This window comes from Eumetopias jubatus, unplaced genomic scaffold, assembly GCF_037043125.1.
Source record: "Eumetopias jubatus isolate StellerSeaLion01/CBP00866 unplaced genomic scaffold, mEumJub1_p1.0 scaffold_4, whole genome shotgun sequence".
Classification (NCBI taxonomy): Eukaryota; Metazoa; Chordata; class Mammalia; order Carnivora; family Otariidae; genus Eumetopias; species Eumetopias jubatus.
The window spans coordinates 83,861,729-83,876,206 of NW_028274810.1; the positions used below are offsets into that span (position 1 = coordinate 83,861,729).

At 60.3% G+C, this 14,478-nt stretch overlaps 1 protein-coding gene across 1 annotated transcript in view; it reads left to right on the forward strand.

Annotated features, from left to right (window-relative positions):
• The first annotated feature begins 245 nt into the window (after positions 1–245).
• SDC3 (syndecan 3) overlaps positions 246–14,478 on the forward strand; it is a 33,534-nt gene continuing 19,301 nt past the window's right edge. The window contains exons 1-3 of the mRNA XM_028113589.2: positions 246–389; positions 516–718; positions 2,544–2,629. Coding sequence (XP_027969390.2) covers positions 246–389; positions 516–718; positions 2,544–2,629 — 433 coding nt within the window. The remainder of the gene's footprint in view (positions 390–515; positions 719–2,543; positions 2,630–14,478) is intronic.

Here is a 14,478-nt window from a genome sequence, read left to right on the forward strand (position 1 = left end):
TCCGCCCGCGCTGGGGGCGGCCCGGCTGCGGCTGCGGCGGCGGCGGCGGCGGCGGCGGCGGCGGCGCACGCTTCCTGCGGGCGCGGCTGCTGTGGGCGCGGAGCTGCGAGGCGGAGCCGGGCCGCCGAGCCGGGAGCCCCGAGCCGGGAGCGCGTCGGTCCAGCCTCCGGGCCGCGCCGCCGCCGAGCAGCCGCCCCGCGCGCCGCGCCTCGGGAACAAAGGCGCCCGCCGCCGCCGCCGTCGCCATGAAGCCGGGGCCACCGCACCGCGCCGCGGCCGCCCACGGGGCAGGCGCCGGGAACGGGGCCGGGGCCGGGGCCGGGCCCGGGGCCCGCGGGCTGCTGCTGCCGCCGCTGCTGCTGCTGCTGCTGGCCGGGCGCGCCGCGGGGGTGAGTGACGCGCGCCGGTTCCCGCGCCCCCCCACCCCTCCCCGGCCCCCTGCCCCCAGTCCCCCGCGCCCCTCCTCCCGCGGACGCCACCCTCCCACCCCCCGAGGGCTGACCTCGTGGGGGCAGGCCGCCCCCGCCGCCGGCCGCCTTCGGGGCTCTGGGGACCCCTCCCCGGCGGGCGACCCGGCGGGAACCGGATTGCGGGTCGCGGGCGCTGCGCCCCTCCCCGGCGGCCCCGCGGGCGGAGCGGGGTCCCCTGCCTCGGGTCCAGAGGCGCGGGGAGGGCCTGACGGCGGGCCGGGGGTCGCCGGGAGCGGGGCCCGGGCTGGGTGTGTCGTGGGTCTTGAGCGAACGTGGCTTTTGCTTCGTGGGTGTGCCCAGACCGCGGCCACTTTTAGGGAATTGGGTGGGCTCGCCCCGGGGCGGGGAGGTGTGCGTTTGGTTCCTCCGACGGTCGCTTTGGGGAGGACAGTGGGGGCCTGGAGAGGGGGAGGGGTGGGAGGGTGACTTGTGTGAAGGTGACCTGAGGGGGTGAGTGAGGGTGACCCTGTGTCTCTGATCCCCTCCGTTGGGACCTGTGGGCTGTGTAGGGGTGAAGGATGAGGGATGAGCGTCAGTTCAGCACATGGCTGGGTGCCACCATGCCTTACCTGTATGTGGATCCTGTGGGGGGGACCTATTGTGTGTACCAGTGGCCGTGGCTATGTGTGCTTCTTGGGGGGGGGGGGCTGGTGAGTGTGTGTGTGGGAGAGACCTCGGTGGTGGGTGTGTGCTTGGACCCATGGGAATGTGTGTGTGCATGCGTGCGTGCGTGCATGTGCTTGTGGATGCGTGGCTGACCCGGTGCATGGGGCATGTACCGTTGAGGGGGGCAGAGTGTGTGCAGGTTGAGGTGAGTATGTATGTACACGGTGACCCCTTGAGTGTTCCTTTGAATGACCACACAGCTGTGGGGTTGAGCTCAGTCCCCGCTCCATTAGGGGGAGCCGAGGAGGTATAGAAAAGAAGGGCCATCTCCCCACTTTGAGGGACCCAGGGACCCAGGTCCCAGGTGAGTTGCCCCATGGACACATGTCTGGAGCCCGGGCTGGGGATGAGCTGGGGGTTTCTAGGCCCAGTCTCCTTGGCTGGTTCTAGGAGCTGTGCCTCTCCGTCATTCCCCAGGCTGAACAGGCTCCAGGTCTCTCAGGCATCCCCCAGGTGCCGACCCTGTTCCTGCGTGTCTCCATGGTCCTTGGTTGGCCGGTCTGTAAAATGGGAGGAGGACAGGCATGGATTCAGAGGTTGCTTCTTGGACAGACAAGCTCCTCAGCGGCCTTCCCCATCTGGGAGCTGAACTAAGGGTAGAGGGAGTATCGAATGCCAAGTCGAGTACGTGCCTGGTGGGCTGGTTGCCTCATCCCCAGTGCTCCCCCAAGGGGGTGGAGCAGAGGTCCCTGGGTGGGACTGGGACCCAGCCCATCCTAGCACCTGGGTCACCTTCTCAGCCACGCTTCTTTCTGAAAGACCATTTTTGAAATCAAAAGCTTGGAAATAACACAGCCTTGGGTTCAAACCCTGCTACCCCCACTGACTCATGCTGTGACCTTGGGCACGTTGTGTCATCTCTCTGGGCCTCTATTTTCCCCTCTGTAAAATGGGGCTGCTAACACCTTTCTCAAAAATGTGATGAGTTGATATGTGTGCTCGTTCACAGAAGTAGACGTTTGATGTATAGATGAATGAAAAGGGGCTTAGGACAGAAGGCTTTACATTTGGAGACCTGGCAGGAATCTCGAGCTGTATGACCCTGGGCAAGTCCCATCCTTTGCTGAACCACTGTTCCTCACTAATAGAACAAGGCTAATATAATTCATGCCCCACGGGGTGGTGGAAGGAAGGAAGTGAGCGCCTGTGAGGTGGAAGACTATTCTGGAGGGCCGGCCTCGGTGAGACAGGGTCCCTGAACCCCAGGGCGAGTTAGAGTGGGTGTGGTTCAGACCAAAGTTGAGTGGCAGATAACACCCCCTCACAGGGTCTGGGCCTGGAGGCCAAGATGGTGGGCTTGACTGGGAGGGGCTCCAGATGAGGTGGGAGGGGGGGATCCTCTCTCCTCGCCTCACATCTTCCCAGGGGTTAGGCTGTCCGGGAGGAACATCACCTCCTCTGGCCCAGGAGCCAGAAGCGTAAAGGGTTGTGCCCAGCTGCCAGGGACTCCACACCAGATGAAGAGGGTGATGCCTGTAGCAGGAGGGACCGAGGTGAGACCAGAAGAGCCCCACCCAGGATGGCTCCAGGACTGGCCTCCATGGCAGGGTCCTCTAAGGACATCACTCGATGGGCGGTGGCTGGCTCTGGGCAGGGGAGGGACAAGATGACCCCTGGTCTGCCCACCAGCTTGAAAGGGAGTGAGTGTGTGTGTGTGTGTGTGTGTGTGTGTGTGTGTGTGTGTCCTGGCATCTGCTTTGGGGAGTCGTCTCTCCTGAGAGACCAGGTGACCAGGACTCTGAGGGACGTCCGCCTTCGGGGCCACCTCCGTAACCACCCAGAAAGGCTTGGAGTGTGGCGATTCTGCAAGTCTTAGCTTGGAAACATGTTCATTTAGAAGGTCAGGACCGGAAGAAATTTTCGGTGTCATCTAGTCTTGTTTGAATATTCCCAGTGACAGGAACTCAGTACTCTGTGGCCGTGAGACCTTGTGAAAGTTAGTTAACCTCTCTGTGCCTTGTTTCCGTCTTCGTAAAACAGAAGGACAACCACAAAAGAGGTTAATAATGTGGAAAGCTCCCAGCACAGTGGCGCAGAGTCGACAGTCAACAAATTTCGATTTCTTGTTCTTTTATGAGGTTGCAATTGCAGGGCCTGGAGTGTGGTAGGGGTAGGGGAAAGGTGGGGATGGGACCATGGGGAGGGGGGAATCAAGCAAGGATTTCTGTTGAAGCCCCACCGCCAGGCCTTGTGGTTCCTGCCTGCCCCCTCCCCACCACGACTCTTTCCCCTGTCCTTGGGCACCGTGCTCTTCTCCAGCTACCCTGGTTGACTGTGAATGCCGAGTTGTCAGAGCAAGATTGTCCTCACTGTAAAAATTAAAAGTTGGGGACCCTGGGGCTGTTGGAGGCCAGGCTCTGATGCAGGGACACCACAGGGGCCTGCTGTCTGTTAGCCCCCAAGGTGGCAGGGGCTTCAGGGATAGACACCTGCTGTGTGACTTTGAGTGAGGGATTTCTCTCTTTCAACTTCCTCATCTGTAAAATGGGGACTATAACAGTGCCAACCTCACAGAGATGTTGTGATGAGAAAATGAGCTCCTTGGGTAGAATGAGCACAGCCTGCCATGGAGTGAGCTCTCAGGAGATAGGGCCTTTCCAGGAGGGGGCCTCGAGAGGTCAGGGAGGGCTTCCTGGAGGAGGAGGTTTTAAGCTATGCAATCAAAGTGGTCACCATGTGGCACAGAGCAAGCTGTAGCCTGCCCTGACCCGAGGCTCTCTTACTTGTCAACTGGGGACAAATACTTGACTTACAGGACTGCTACTGGGGGTACACTATCCTCATGGCAGAGTTGGGATGGGGACCCGGTGCCTTCTACTCCCTGGGGAGCCACACAGAGCCTCCAGCTGCGAATTCAGTATGTTTCTTCCTTCGTGTTGGGGGTTGGTGTGGGGTTGAGCTCTGCTGAAGAAAAAAGTAGTTTAGGGGCATCTGGGTGGCTCGGTTAGTTACATTGTCTGCCTTTGGCTCGGGTCATGATCTCGGGGTCCTGGGATCGAGCCCCCGTGTCAGGCTCCCCGCTCAGTGGGGGTCTGCTTCTCCATCTGCCCCTCCCTCCCACTTGTGCTATTTCTCTCAATTAAATAAATAAAATCTTAGAAAAAGAAAAAAAGCAGTTTGGCCTTTTGAAAACAGATGGCTCCTCCCACCTCATGGACTGGGATATGGGGTCCCTGAGGCCCCAGGGCAGCACTGGGCAGGGCAGTTCTGGGCCGGGGCACCAGTGGGGTGGGTGAGGGGGGGTCTTTCCTGAAGGGGAGAGAGAGGTGGAGACAGAGCTCCTCAGAAGCCAGACCCTGCCACAGGCGTCCCTCCAAACCCTCCCATTGGAGCTGGGACCCCCCCATTCCCTCCCCCGCCCCAGACCCCGCTGCTGTTCGGGTCATTCTAGAGGGGGCCGCAGTAGGATGCTGAGGGCTGGAGCAGACCGAGGCAGCTGGGACGGGAGGGGTAAAGTCTCCATCTGTCTTTGTCGCCCCCACCCCGCCCCGGGGCTGTGGGTATAATTTGGGAAGGGCTTAATGACAGAAACGGCAAACTAATGCTCACTGAATGCCCCGCGCACTAAGCACTTGTTCTGAATTGGCTCATTGAATCCTCCTAATCATCTCTGGAGGTGCGAATGATTAGAACCTCCATTTTACTGAAAACGGAGGCACAGAGAAGTTCAGTGACTTGCCCACAGGTCACACAGCTGGAAAGTAGCTGAGCTGGAATGGAGCCAGGGCCTGCATCCTGATTTTACCCCCTCTTGCTCTGTTACCTTGGACAAGTTGCTTCTCGCTGGGGTCTCCTCCCCCCCCCAATGAAGCCCATGATACCCACTCTTTCACAAGGACTTGCTCTCTGGCCAGGCTCTGGGCTGGCTGTGTCCCTTATCTTTCCTCATCTACTCTCACCCTGGCCTTGGAGGTGGGCGACACTAGCCGCAGGTTGCAGGTGGGGGCAGGGCTTACCCAGTGCTTGGCTGTGGGGCCCTTGCTCCTCTCCCCACCTCACAAGGCTTTGTCATCGGTAAAATGGGCGACTTTGAGGGTCACGGGTTTGGGTTGAGGGAGAGCGCTGAGGACTGTGCAGGATAGGGGGCGGGACTCGGGTCTGGTCCTGGCACAGGAGACGGGAAGTATTTAGAACTTCAGGAGGAGGGGGGTCTAAAAACCCGGCATTCCCCCTGGCACGCACGGGATGCCCCCAGTGTCGGGGCTCACTCTCTGCGTAGGTGACCAGGCCGCTGACCCTCAGAAAGTTGTCACGTGCTGGGCCCAGATCTACATCCCTGCCGCCCCATCCCTGAGTCGTGGCCCCCTTGCCCCTAAGGTTCCTGCGGCCCGAGTGACTTGGTGGAGCTCCCGCAGCTCGAATGCTTTCCTGATAGACCGTGAACCCCCATGGGCAGGCTTTGTGGCTGTTGTCTTCTTTGCTGAGCCCCAAGGCCAACTTCGCGCCTGGCCCAGAATTGAACGGTTTGAGTGAGTGAGTGAATGAGTGAAGGAAACCAGTACTGGGGGGTTTGGAGCCCAGGCTGGGGCTTTGTGTTGTCTCCTTTGGAGGTGGTTTGAGGGACAGAGAGGGACAGACTGGCGGAAGTCTGCCAGGCCCAAGCGTGTGCCCGTGGGCTGGGAGGCGCCCCAGGGCCGCGTGGGGTGGGCCTGCGGTCTGACTGCCAAGGCGCCCGCCACCATATCTGGGTGGACAGAGGCGCTGTGGCTCTGGGCTCCAGCTCAGCTGCTTGGAAGCCTGTGATTTTGTGTCTGGGGTTGGGGGGGGGAGGTTGCCAGGAGCCGTCCTAGGGGCCCAGCCCTTGCTCCTAGCCCCCCCCAGCCCAGCAGGGGGTGGGGTCTGGGCTGGTCTTGGACCACCTGGCTTGTCTTGCTGTCCCCACTAACGGTCCACCACATCCTGGGCACATCAGGCCAGTGTCTGGTAAATATTTTGTTGACTGGCCGCCTTGTGAGGATGGGGGGCCCTGCCTTGGCTTCCAGACTCCCAAGATTCCAGGAGGCTGGGTAGCCTTTACTTCCGCCCCCGCCCCCCCCCCCCCGCCCAGAGCAGGCCCTGGCCAGAGGGGTGGCTGCTTCCCCTCCCCCCACTGACCGGGCCTAGTCTCAAACACCAAACAGGAAGCTGTGATTACAGGGGGGGAGTCTGGGCAGCAATGGCTGAGGGCCCAGCGGCAGGATGGGGGTGGGGGTGGCCCCTGACAAATGATCTGGCCTCTTCCCTACCCGGCTGCTGATGGTGGTGGGCAGGGAAGGCCTGTGCTAGCCCTTTATACCAGGTGGAGAGAGTTCTACCACCTCTGTGACCCAGCTGGTCAAGGGCTGCCTTCTTTCCACCCCGGGGCCCCCACCCGGGCCTTGGTGCCATCTGTTTTGGGGTCTCCAAACCTGATGCTGTATCTTGAGGTAGTAGAAGGAGCAGGGGCCCAGAGCCAAGTGACTGGTGTTGAAATCCTGGTTTCTGCAATTTCTAGCTGTGTGATTCTGGCAAGTTTCCTTAGCCTCTCTGAGCCCCATTCTCTTGTTTAAAATGGGCTCAGAGTACCTCTATCTCAAGAGTTGCTTGAGCATGGGCGCCTGGGTGGCTCAGTTGGTTAAGCGACTGCCTTCGGCTCGGGTCATGATCCTGGAGTCCCGGGATCGGGTCCCGCATCGGGCTCCCTGCTCGGCAGGGAGTCTGCTTCTCCCTCTGACCCTCCCCCCTCTTATGCTCTCTCTCTCTCTCTCTAGTAAATAAATTAAAAAAAAATTCACTTTCCTTAAAAAAAAAAAAAAGAGTTGCTTGAGCATGAACAACATGAAATAATAAAGTGCCTGATGAGAAGTGGGCGCTCCTGTAAATACTGATTTCTTCCATTTCCCTGCTTTGGTTTTGCTCTTTTCCTGTCCCTCTCTCGGTCTCACTGAGGAATTGCTTTTGGGGGTGGGAATAAGGCTTTCCCCTTGGAGAGTGGGAACCAAGTTGGAATGATCATGGCTGACCCAAGTAGAACCCTAGAGGTGGGGGCTGCCCTAAAAGGGAGAAGCTGCTATCTCACAGGTGGGAGAAGCCCAGAGATGGCCTGGAGCCTTGCCCAAAGGTTGGGGCTTGTTATTCAGCCTCACGTGGGCTCGTGGGCTCGCTGAGCCTCCGGCCACTCCCAGAGGCTGTGGCATTCCCCTCACTGAGAAGTCTCAGCCATGTGAAGCCACTTGCCAGGGCTCACACAGCCAGGCCCCGGGGCAGCTGCGTGTTGAGGTACCCTTTCGCCTGCTCTGGAGTCTCGTCTGTCCTACTGCTGCCCTTGTCATCACACCCCCTTCGGGGCCAGGGTTTTTGGGGACGGGATGGGGAGGGGAGCCTGAGGGGTGGGGTGGGGATCACTCTGGTTAGGGTCTTCCTCCTGCTTCGGGGATGGGCGGTGGGCTTGCTTCACCCTGGGATCAGCGTCAGCCCAAGCTCCCCTAGAGCTCAGTCTACCCCCCAAGCACCACCCGCCAGCACCCCCCATGCACGCTGCACCCACCCCTCAGCCCTATTCACCAGCCCAGACTTTAATAAGGATAATTTAGGATCAATCACCAGTGGGATCTGGGAAATACTGCGGCAAACTGATGGCCAGTGGGCCTGTGGGTGGCCCATGGTGCCCATCCTTGGGCTGGGCTTTGAGAGGAGCCAGGTGGGGGCTTTGGGGGCTGAGCAGTCAGGGTTCTACTGGGAGCAGGGGAAGGATACTCTTGCTTGTCAGCGTGCCTGGCAGAGCCCATGGCTGGGGGTGGGCGCCCATGTTCCCAGCTCCCCTTCACCGGCCCACCACATGGGGACTGCCCCCCCGCTTGGGGGCCAGGCTGCCATGGAGGTAGAGGTCGGGGTGTCCGCAGCTGAATTCTGGCTCCTGACCTCGAGATGTGTACTGTGTTGGGCGGGCACCCGGGTGGCTCAGTGGGTTAAGTGACTGCCTTCGGCTCAGGTCATGATCCCAGGGTCCTGGGCTCGAGCCCTGCGGCGGGCTCCCTGCTCGGCGGGGAGCCTGCTTCTCCCTCTGCCTCTGTGCTGTCTCTCTCTCTCTCTCGCATAAATAAATAAAATCTTAAAAAAACAAAAGATGCTCCCTGCACTGGGGAAGACAGGCACAGATGGTGACGACAATAGGACGGTGATAATGGCCAGTACTCATAGGGTGCCGGTTGCCGTGCTCACCATGCTTTATTTCAGTTCTTACCACGACCCTGTGAGGGGGGTGTTGTTACCCCATTTTGCAGATGGGGACCCAGAGACCCAAGAGGGTAGGCAGTGTGCCCGAGCTGAGGCAGCTAGCAGGCGGTGGAGTCTGTGCTTCGGAGATGCCATGACGTCGGGGGCGTGGGGCCGGCCCAGCAGGTGTGTGGCTCTGTGTGCTCGTGCATGAGGCCATCTTTTGCTCCATGAATTTATTCATTCTGCAGCCGTTTTTGAGCACCTGCTGTGTGCTGAGCCCTGTGCTAGGGGCTGTGGGTGTGTGGGTGTATCTCGTGTGTGCGTCCTGTGTCTTGTCGGCGAGCCTTGTTCAGTGAGATGTGTCTTGGCGGTGGGTGTGTGTCGTGCGGGCGCCTGTGTGTGAGGTTTCAGGGGCAGCAGGTATTGAAGAGAAGCAGGGAGGGAGGCCCCGCCACCCTCACCCAGCCGAGTTCGAATCCCAGTTCGGAGTGGACTTGGGCAAGCCTTGGGCCAGCAAGGCCTCGCTCACTAGGCTGTGGTGAGGGGCAGTGTTGGGGGTGACGCAACTAGCTACCTGGTTGGCGGCTAGGTAAAAGGAAGCTGCTGCTGGATAGTTACTTTGATTTTAACTTATTTTAATTATGCTTTCTCTAAGATCGTTTTGTTTCAGAGGTGAGTCTGCTACTGGCTTGTCAGGTGACCATGGGCAGCTTTTTCCCCCTCTGAGCCTCTACTTTCCACATCTGTGAAGTGGGGAGATTGGACGGGGCGACCCAGGGGCCCTTCCAGTCTTCACATTTGAGGAACTGTCAGAGAGACATGAGGCCAGGGCCTGGCCCTGGGGTGGCCCCTTTGGGAAGGGACAGCTGGGTTGCGGGGGACAGGGGGTGGTGAGGAGAGGCAGCTTGTTTCCTTCACGTGGCCTATCTGTGGTTCCTCTTGGGCCCAGGGTGGGACGAGCCTCTTCCCTCACCCATCACCCTGAACACCACCTCTCTTCCCAGCCTCTGAGACGTGATCCGTCAAATCCAGGTGGCCTGGGGGCTGGGCTGTGAGTCTGGTCTCCTGGATGGGGGGCGGGGGGGGAAGCACTGGGCAGGAAGTCTAGTAACTGGGTCTAATGAGAGTGTGTTGTTTCTTGCATTTAATACATTCACTGGGCACCTGCTGGGTACCTGGCCCTGTGCCATGGGGTGATCTGGGGGCTGAATGGTTGAAGCCCACGGGGTGTCGGCTTCGAAGACTTCCATGGTGGGCTTTGAGTCCAAACCAGGGCATTTGGGCTCCCTCCTGCAGGTAGGGGATGTTGGTCTTGTAGTGGGTGCAGCCTCACTGCCCCGAGGGGCTGGCACGGGATGCCAATAAGAGCACAGATGTGATAGTATTAATATTGAATTATGCCTTTTGAATGCCTGCCCTGTGCAGGGTTCTCTGCCAAACATTTTATGTATAAAAACTCACTGAACCCTTACAACAGCCTTATGAGGGAGGTACTGTTTTCGTGATTTCGCAAAAGAGGAAACTGAGGCACAGAGAGGTTAAGGAGCTTGTCCAGGCTCACAGAGTGGCATACTTACTAGGATTTGAGCCCAGGCAGTCTAGAATGCTCTGTGGTGTACAAGCACTGCTCCGTGTTCTCTCGTGCACCGCGAACTGTGAAGTGTGGGGCCCTGAGAGGATGAGTTTAGGGCTCAGTACCTGAGCCTGGGTGGCCGCTGTGGGAGAGGCCCTGATCCAGGCCCGGGGGTTCTCGGCTTCCCCATGGGTCTTTTCTCTGCTGCCTGTTTTCTGTCTGGTTGGGCCATGGGCTGAGGTCATCCTAGGCTGGGGAGAGATCAGAGGGCCGAAGAGGCCTTCAACTGGAAGGGCCCTTGGAAACACTCTTGTCCAGCTTGTTCATTGTCCTGAAGGGGAAACTGAGGCCAAAGGAGTGATTTCTAGTCCTAGCAAGGATCTTCCGAGATCTGGTAGTTCAGCCTTCTTCTTTTGCATGTGGGGAGACGGAGGCTGAGAGAGGTGTGGTGGCTGGCCCAAAGTAACCCAGCAAGCCGGTCTCTGAGCTGGGACTAAGCACTGTGTCCCCTGACTCCCAGGCAGGGCCCCAGCCCTTGTACCATGTTTCTGCTCTTCACCTGTCTCTCTTCTGCCCGACGGCAGCCCAGCTCTCACCCTCCTCTGCTGGGAAGCCGTCCCTCACCCAAGACTCGGTGCCGGACGGATCCCTTTCAATACGTTCAGGGGACTTCTGCAGCTTCTTCCCTTCGCCTTGTGCACCCTCGCTGCTCGCACCCGCGGCTCCCAGCTGCTCCCTGGGCACAGAGTACGACATCATTTCTCTCATCTTGGACGTCTGCCGACGTGCTGTTCGCTCTCTGTGGACTGTTCCCTTCTCCACGGGACTCCGTGTCCTCCAAAACCCAGCACGGATGTCCCCTCCTCCGGGAATCCTTTACTGACCTCTCCCCGGCTCTCAAGCTCCACGAGCCCTTCTTCAGCCCCTGCTCTCTTCCCTCCTTTGAGATTTCTAGGCCGTGGCCCTCTTCCACGTGTTAGGGTTCTCTGCTGAGCCCCAACTCTGTTGCTGCATTTTGCCCTAGCTTCTCGCTCCCCGTGGGGTCCCACCCTCACTTCCTTGGAGCCCTCGCTTGGATACTGTGGCCGTTAGCCCTTTACATCGTCTCCCGGTTCCGCCCTCCCACAGACTCGCTGCCTTCCCTGCCCCGGTCCTGACGTTTCTGCATCGTTCCCTTTCACACGTCCCGTCCCCTGGCCTCACACCTTGTCCTCCCCAGCCCCTGCTCCTGGATCCCCAGACTTGGAGCTGAGGAGGCTGCTCTCAGAGATGCAGCCTCCCTGCCTCATGTAGCTGGGGGAGGAGGGCACACCGGGTCCTTTTGGCCTCCACCTCTCTGGAAGGTGGACACACCGTGGGCTTCCGGAGGCTCAGGCTTGGTTACCGGAGATCTTCCCGCCCCTGCCCTCCCCGGCAGCCCCCCTGCCCACCCCCCCTTCTGCCTACTGTTTCTCTCCTTCCCTCTCTGCCTCCCACCCTCCTCCATCTCTCCTTCCTCCTGCTCTGCTTCCCCAGAGGCTCACGCTCCACTCCCTCCCTTGCTGGTTGGAACCTCTCATCTGCCTGACTGCCACTCAGGGGGACCAGGACCTGAGGAGTCCCTGGCGGGACAAGGGTCTTGCAGGCCAAGGGGGTAGTTGGGGTCAGAACTGGAGGGACCCTTCCTTCCTCTTCATCCTCCGGGACCCAGACTCCCCTCCTCCCCCTAACCCTCCCCATGCCTTCACCCACCCCTGCAGAAGTGCAGTTTCAAGGGCCGAGGGCTACCGGAAATCGACCTCCCACTTTGCTGTTCACATGAGGACATGGGGCCCAAAGACAGCGCTGGACTGTTCAGGACCCCCCGGCAGTGAAGGCAGAATGGCTCCCCCAGGGCAGTGGCTCCTTGGGGGCCTCTGGGAGCCGAGCCCCGGCTTGGCTGAGTCCTGTTCTCATGTGGGGCAGGGGAACTGCGAGGCCTGCCGGGGACAGTCTGAGATCCAGAAGAAGGGATTCCGGCACTGTGTGTGGGGGACAGTCCATGAGATGGTGGTTGAGCCCACGGGGATCCTTTTTCCCTGTGGGGCTAAGGCCATGGTTCAGTTTGGGTCCGGGCAAGGGACAGAGTCTATGTACACGTTCATGTGTGTGACAGTGTCACCGTGGGTCTGTGCTGATGCATGGGGCCCTCATGTCCCCCGGCCTACTCTCTTGTTTCAGTGGCTCAGGCCCGGCGAGCCAGGAAAACCCAGGTTGCTCCCTCTCCCCTTCTCAGCTGTGGGGAGCTCTCCCCCAACACCTTGGGTGGCCGTGGACATGAGCAGCTTCTGGGAGAGTAGTGGGACAAGTTGGGAGATGCCCTCCCTACCTCAGGGAGGTTGATGCACACGTAGAAACGCGCATGCGTACGGACCTGCCTGTGTGTGTGAGACCCGAGCACACCCCCTGGTCCTGTGCACACGCGTGGAGACAAGATCCATGTACATACGTGAACACATAGAGGCGCACACAGACAGGGACACACACACACGTCCCCCCCCACCCCCCCAAGCACATGTGGCTCTCAAGCAAACACAGCCAGACCCACACAGGCATCTAAGCCCACCTAAGCCCACCGGCAGGTGCACACACATGACTGTGCATGCACTGTGCCTGGAAGCACCCCCGAGTGTGCTTGCACGTGCGCACCTGCATGTCCATGCGCACACACGCGCACACACGCACGTCGCTGGGGCTCTGAGCTACCAGGGCTGTGTCCGTCCTTAATCCCAGCTCTTAATCCCAGAGTCTAGGGAGCCCAGGCCAGAGGGGCAGCTGGTCATCTGTGGCCTCCTTAGCAGTGATTAAGGCAAGGGTGGGGGCAGGGGGCCGAGGGACTCGGAGCTTTGTCTTCTGCCTGACCTCTAGGGACACTGCAAACTCAAACCTCGGGTTCCTTCAGAGACTCGGTTATATGTTCTTCACGGAACGCTGGGGAGGAGGGAGATGGGTGTGGCTCTGTGTCCCTGAGGAGTGACAGCTGGGGTCAGGGAGGCCAGGCGAGGTCGTTCCTTCCTTTAACCACTTACCCGGTACGGACCCTGCGTCAGAATCTTCAGCATGAGGTGTCCTGGGGATTCCGTCTCTGGGAACCCTGTTACTAACCAGGGCATTTCTGAACCCAGTGGTAAGAGGAGGCCCAGCCAGGACATGCTGACCTTGGGGCCCTGAGCAGGGATGGGGGTGGTTGTTGGGATGAGGGTCGGAGGGGGAAGCTTCCAGGACGAAGTGAGGCCTGAGCTGGGCATTGAAGGTGTCAGCACCTGGGCATTGGGAAAGGCGCGGGGACATCTTTGGCTGTTGCAGTAACGGGGTGCAGCTGGCATTTCTGGTGGGGAGAGGTCAGGGCTGCTAAGGGGTTGCAGCAGCATTGGTAATGAGAAATGCCGTTGGGTCATGAGGTGTGGCGGGGGTGCTCCTGGTCGGGGGGCAGTGTGGATGGCGGCTCAGCGGTGACTGTCCCCGGCACATGGTGGGAGGGAGGCACAGCCCATAGGGCCCAGGGCACCGTGCGGGCTGGGTCCCCCCTTCGCCCCCTGGCCCCGCTGGTGTTTGGATGGATGTGTGTGAGGGGTGGTTGTGATAGATGGCACGCTGGCCCCACTTGGGCTCTGACTGTGACCTCTGCCGGTCAGCGGGGTGACCTCGGGCCACTCACTGTACCCCTTCTGTGAAGCCGGGTGCTAACCGCCTCACGGCAGAGCAGTTGCAAGGACTGGGGTCTACTTAGCCCAGAGTGCCGCACGTTGCAGTGCCCAGGGCTGGTAACCAGGGCTGGTAATCCCGGGGGCAGTGGTCATGAGAGGCCTCTGTCACCACTGAAGTGACAGTCGTGACCCCTGTCCCCATCCTGGCGTTTGGGGAACAGGACTGGTCCCAGTGTCAGCCCTTCCGAGCTGTCCCATCTCTGAACCCCACTTCTGCAGCGCAGGCCCTTCTCCTGCAGGTGTTGTCTGCTCCAGGCCTCGGGCCGGACCGCTGGGCCTCATGCAGCCTTCCTTGGGGCCCTGCTCTGGCCTGGGGCGGGGCTGGTCCTGTGGAGCACCCTGCGGGGGGCGGGGCCATGCTGGTGGGACTGGAGCCTGGAGCCTCTGGCCTGCCTGCAGAGGGTCAGCTGAGGGCACAGGTGAGACCCAAAGATTTGGTCAGGGAAGCCGTCTGTGGTCAAGTGATGCGTGAGGAGAGGCGGGCCTGCCTCACCCTTGGGCTGCGGGGCCCGTGGGGGCCAGGGCACTTAGGGCCCTTATATCCCTAGTGGACATCGGACTCCCTCTGAGCTCAGTGGTCAGGGATCTGCCTTTGGGCAGTGGACGGAGTGCGGGCTGGCTGGACACGAGGGTGTGCGGGACCCAGAGGAGGCTGGGTGGATTGGTGTCGGGAGGGGACGCGGGGCACTGAGGTTTTCTCTGGCACCTTCCACTTCATGCTTGGGACCGAGGGCTGGGGGGGGGTCCTGGTGGAGCTTTTGGTTTCCCCTCCTTGGGATCCTTCACGGCCCCTGCTCTGCAGTCTGCACTGCACGGCTCTCTGAGGTCACCCCTTCCCCTCGTAGTGCTCAGATGGGGGACCGGAGGC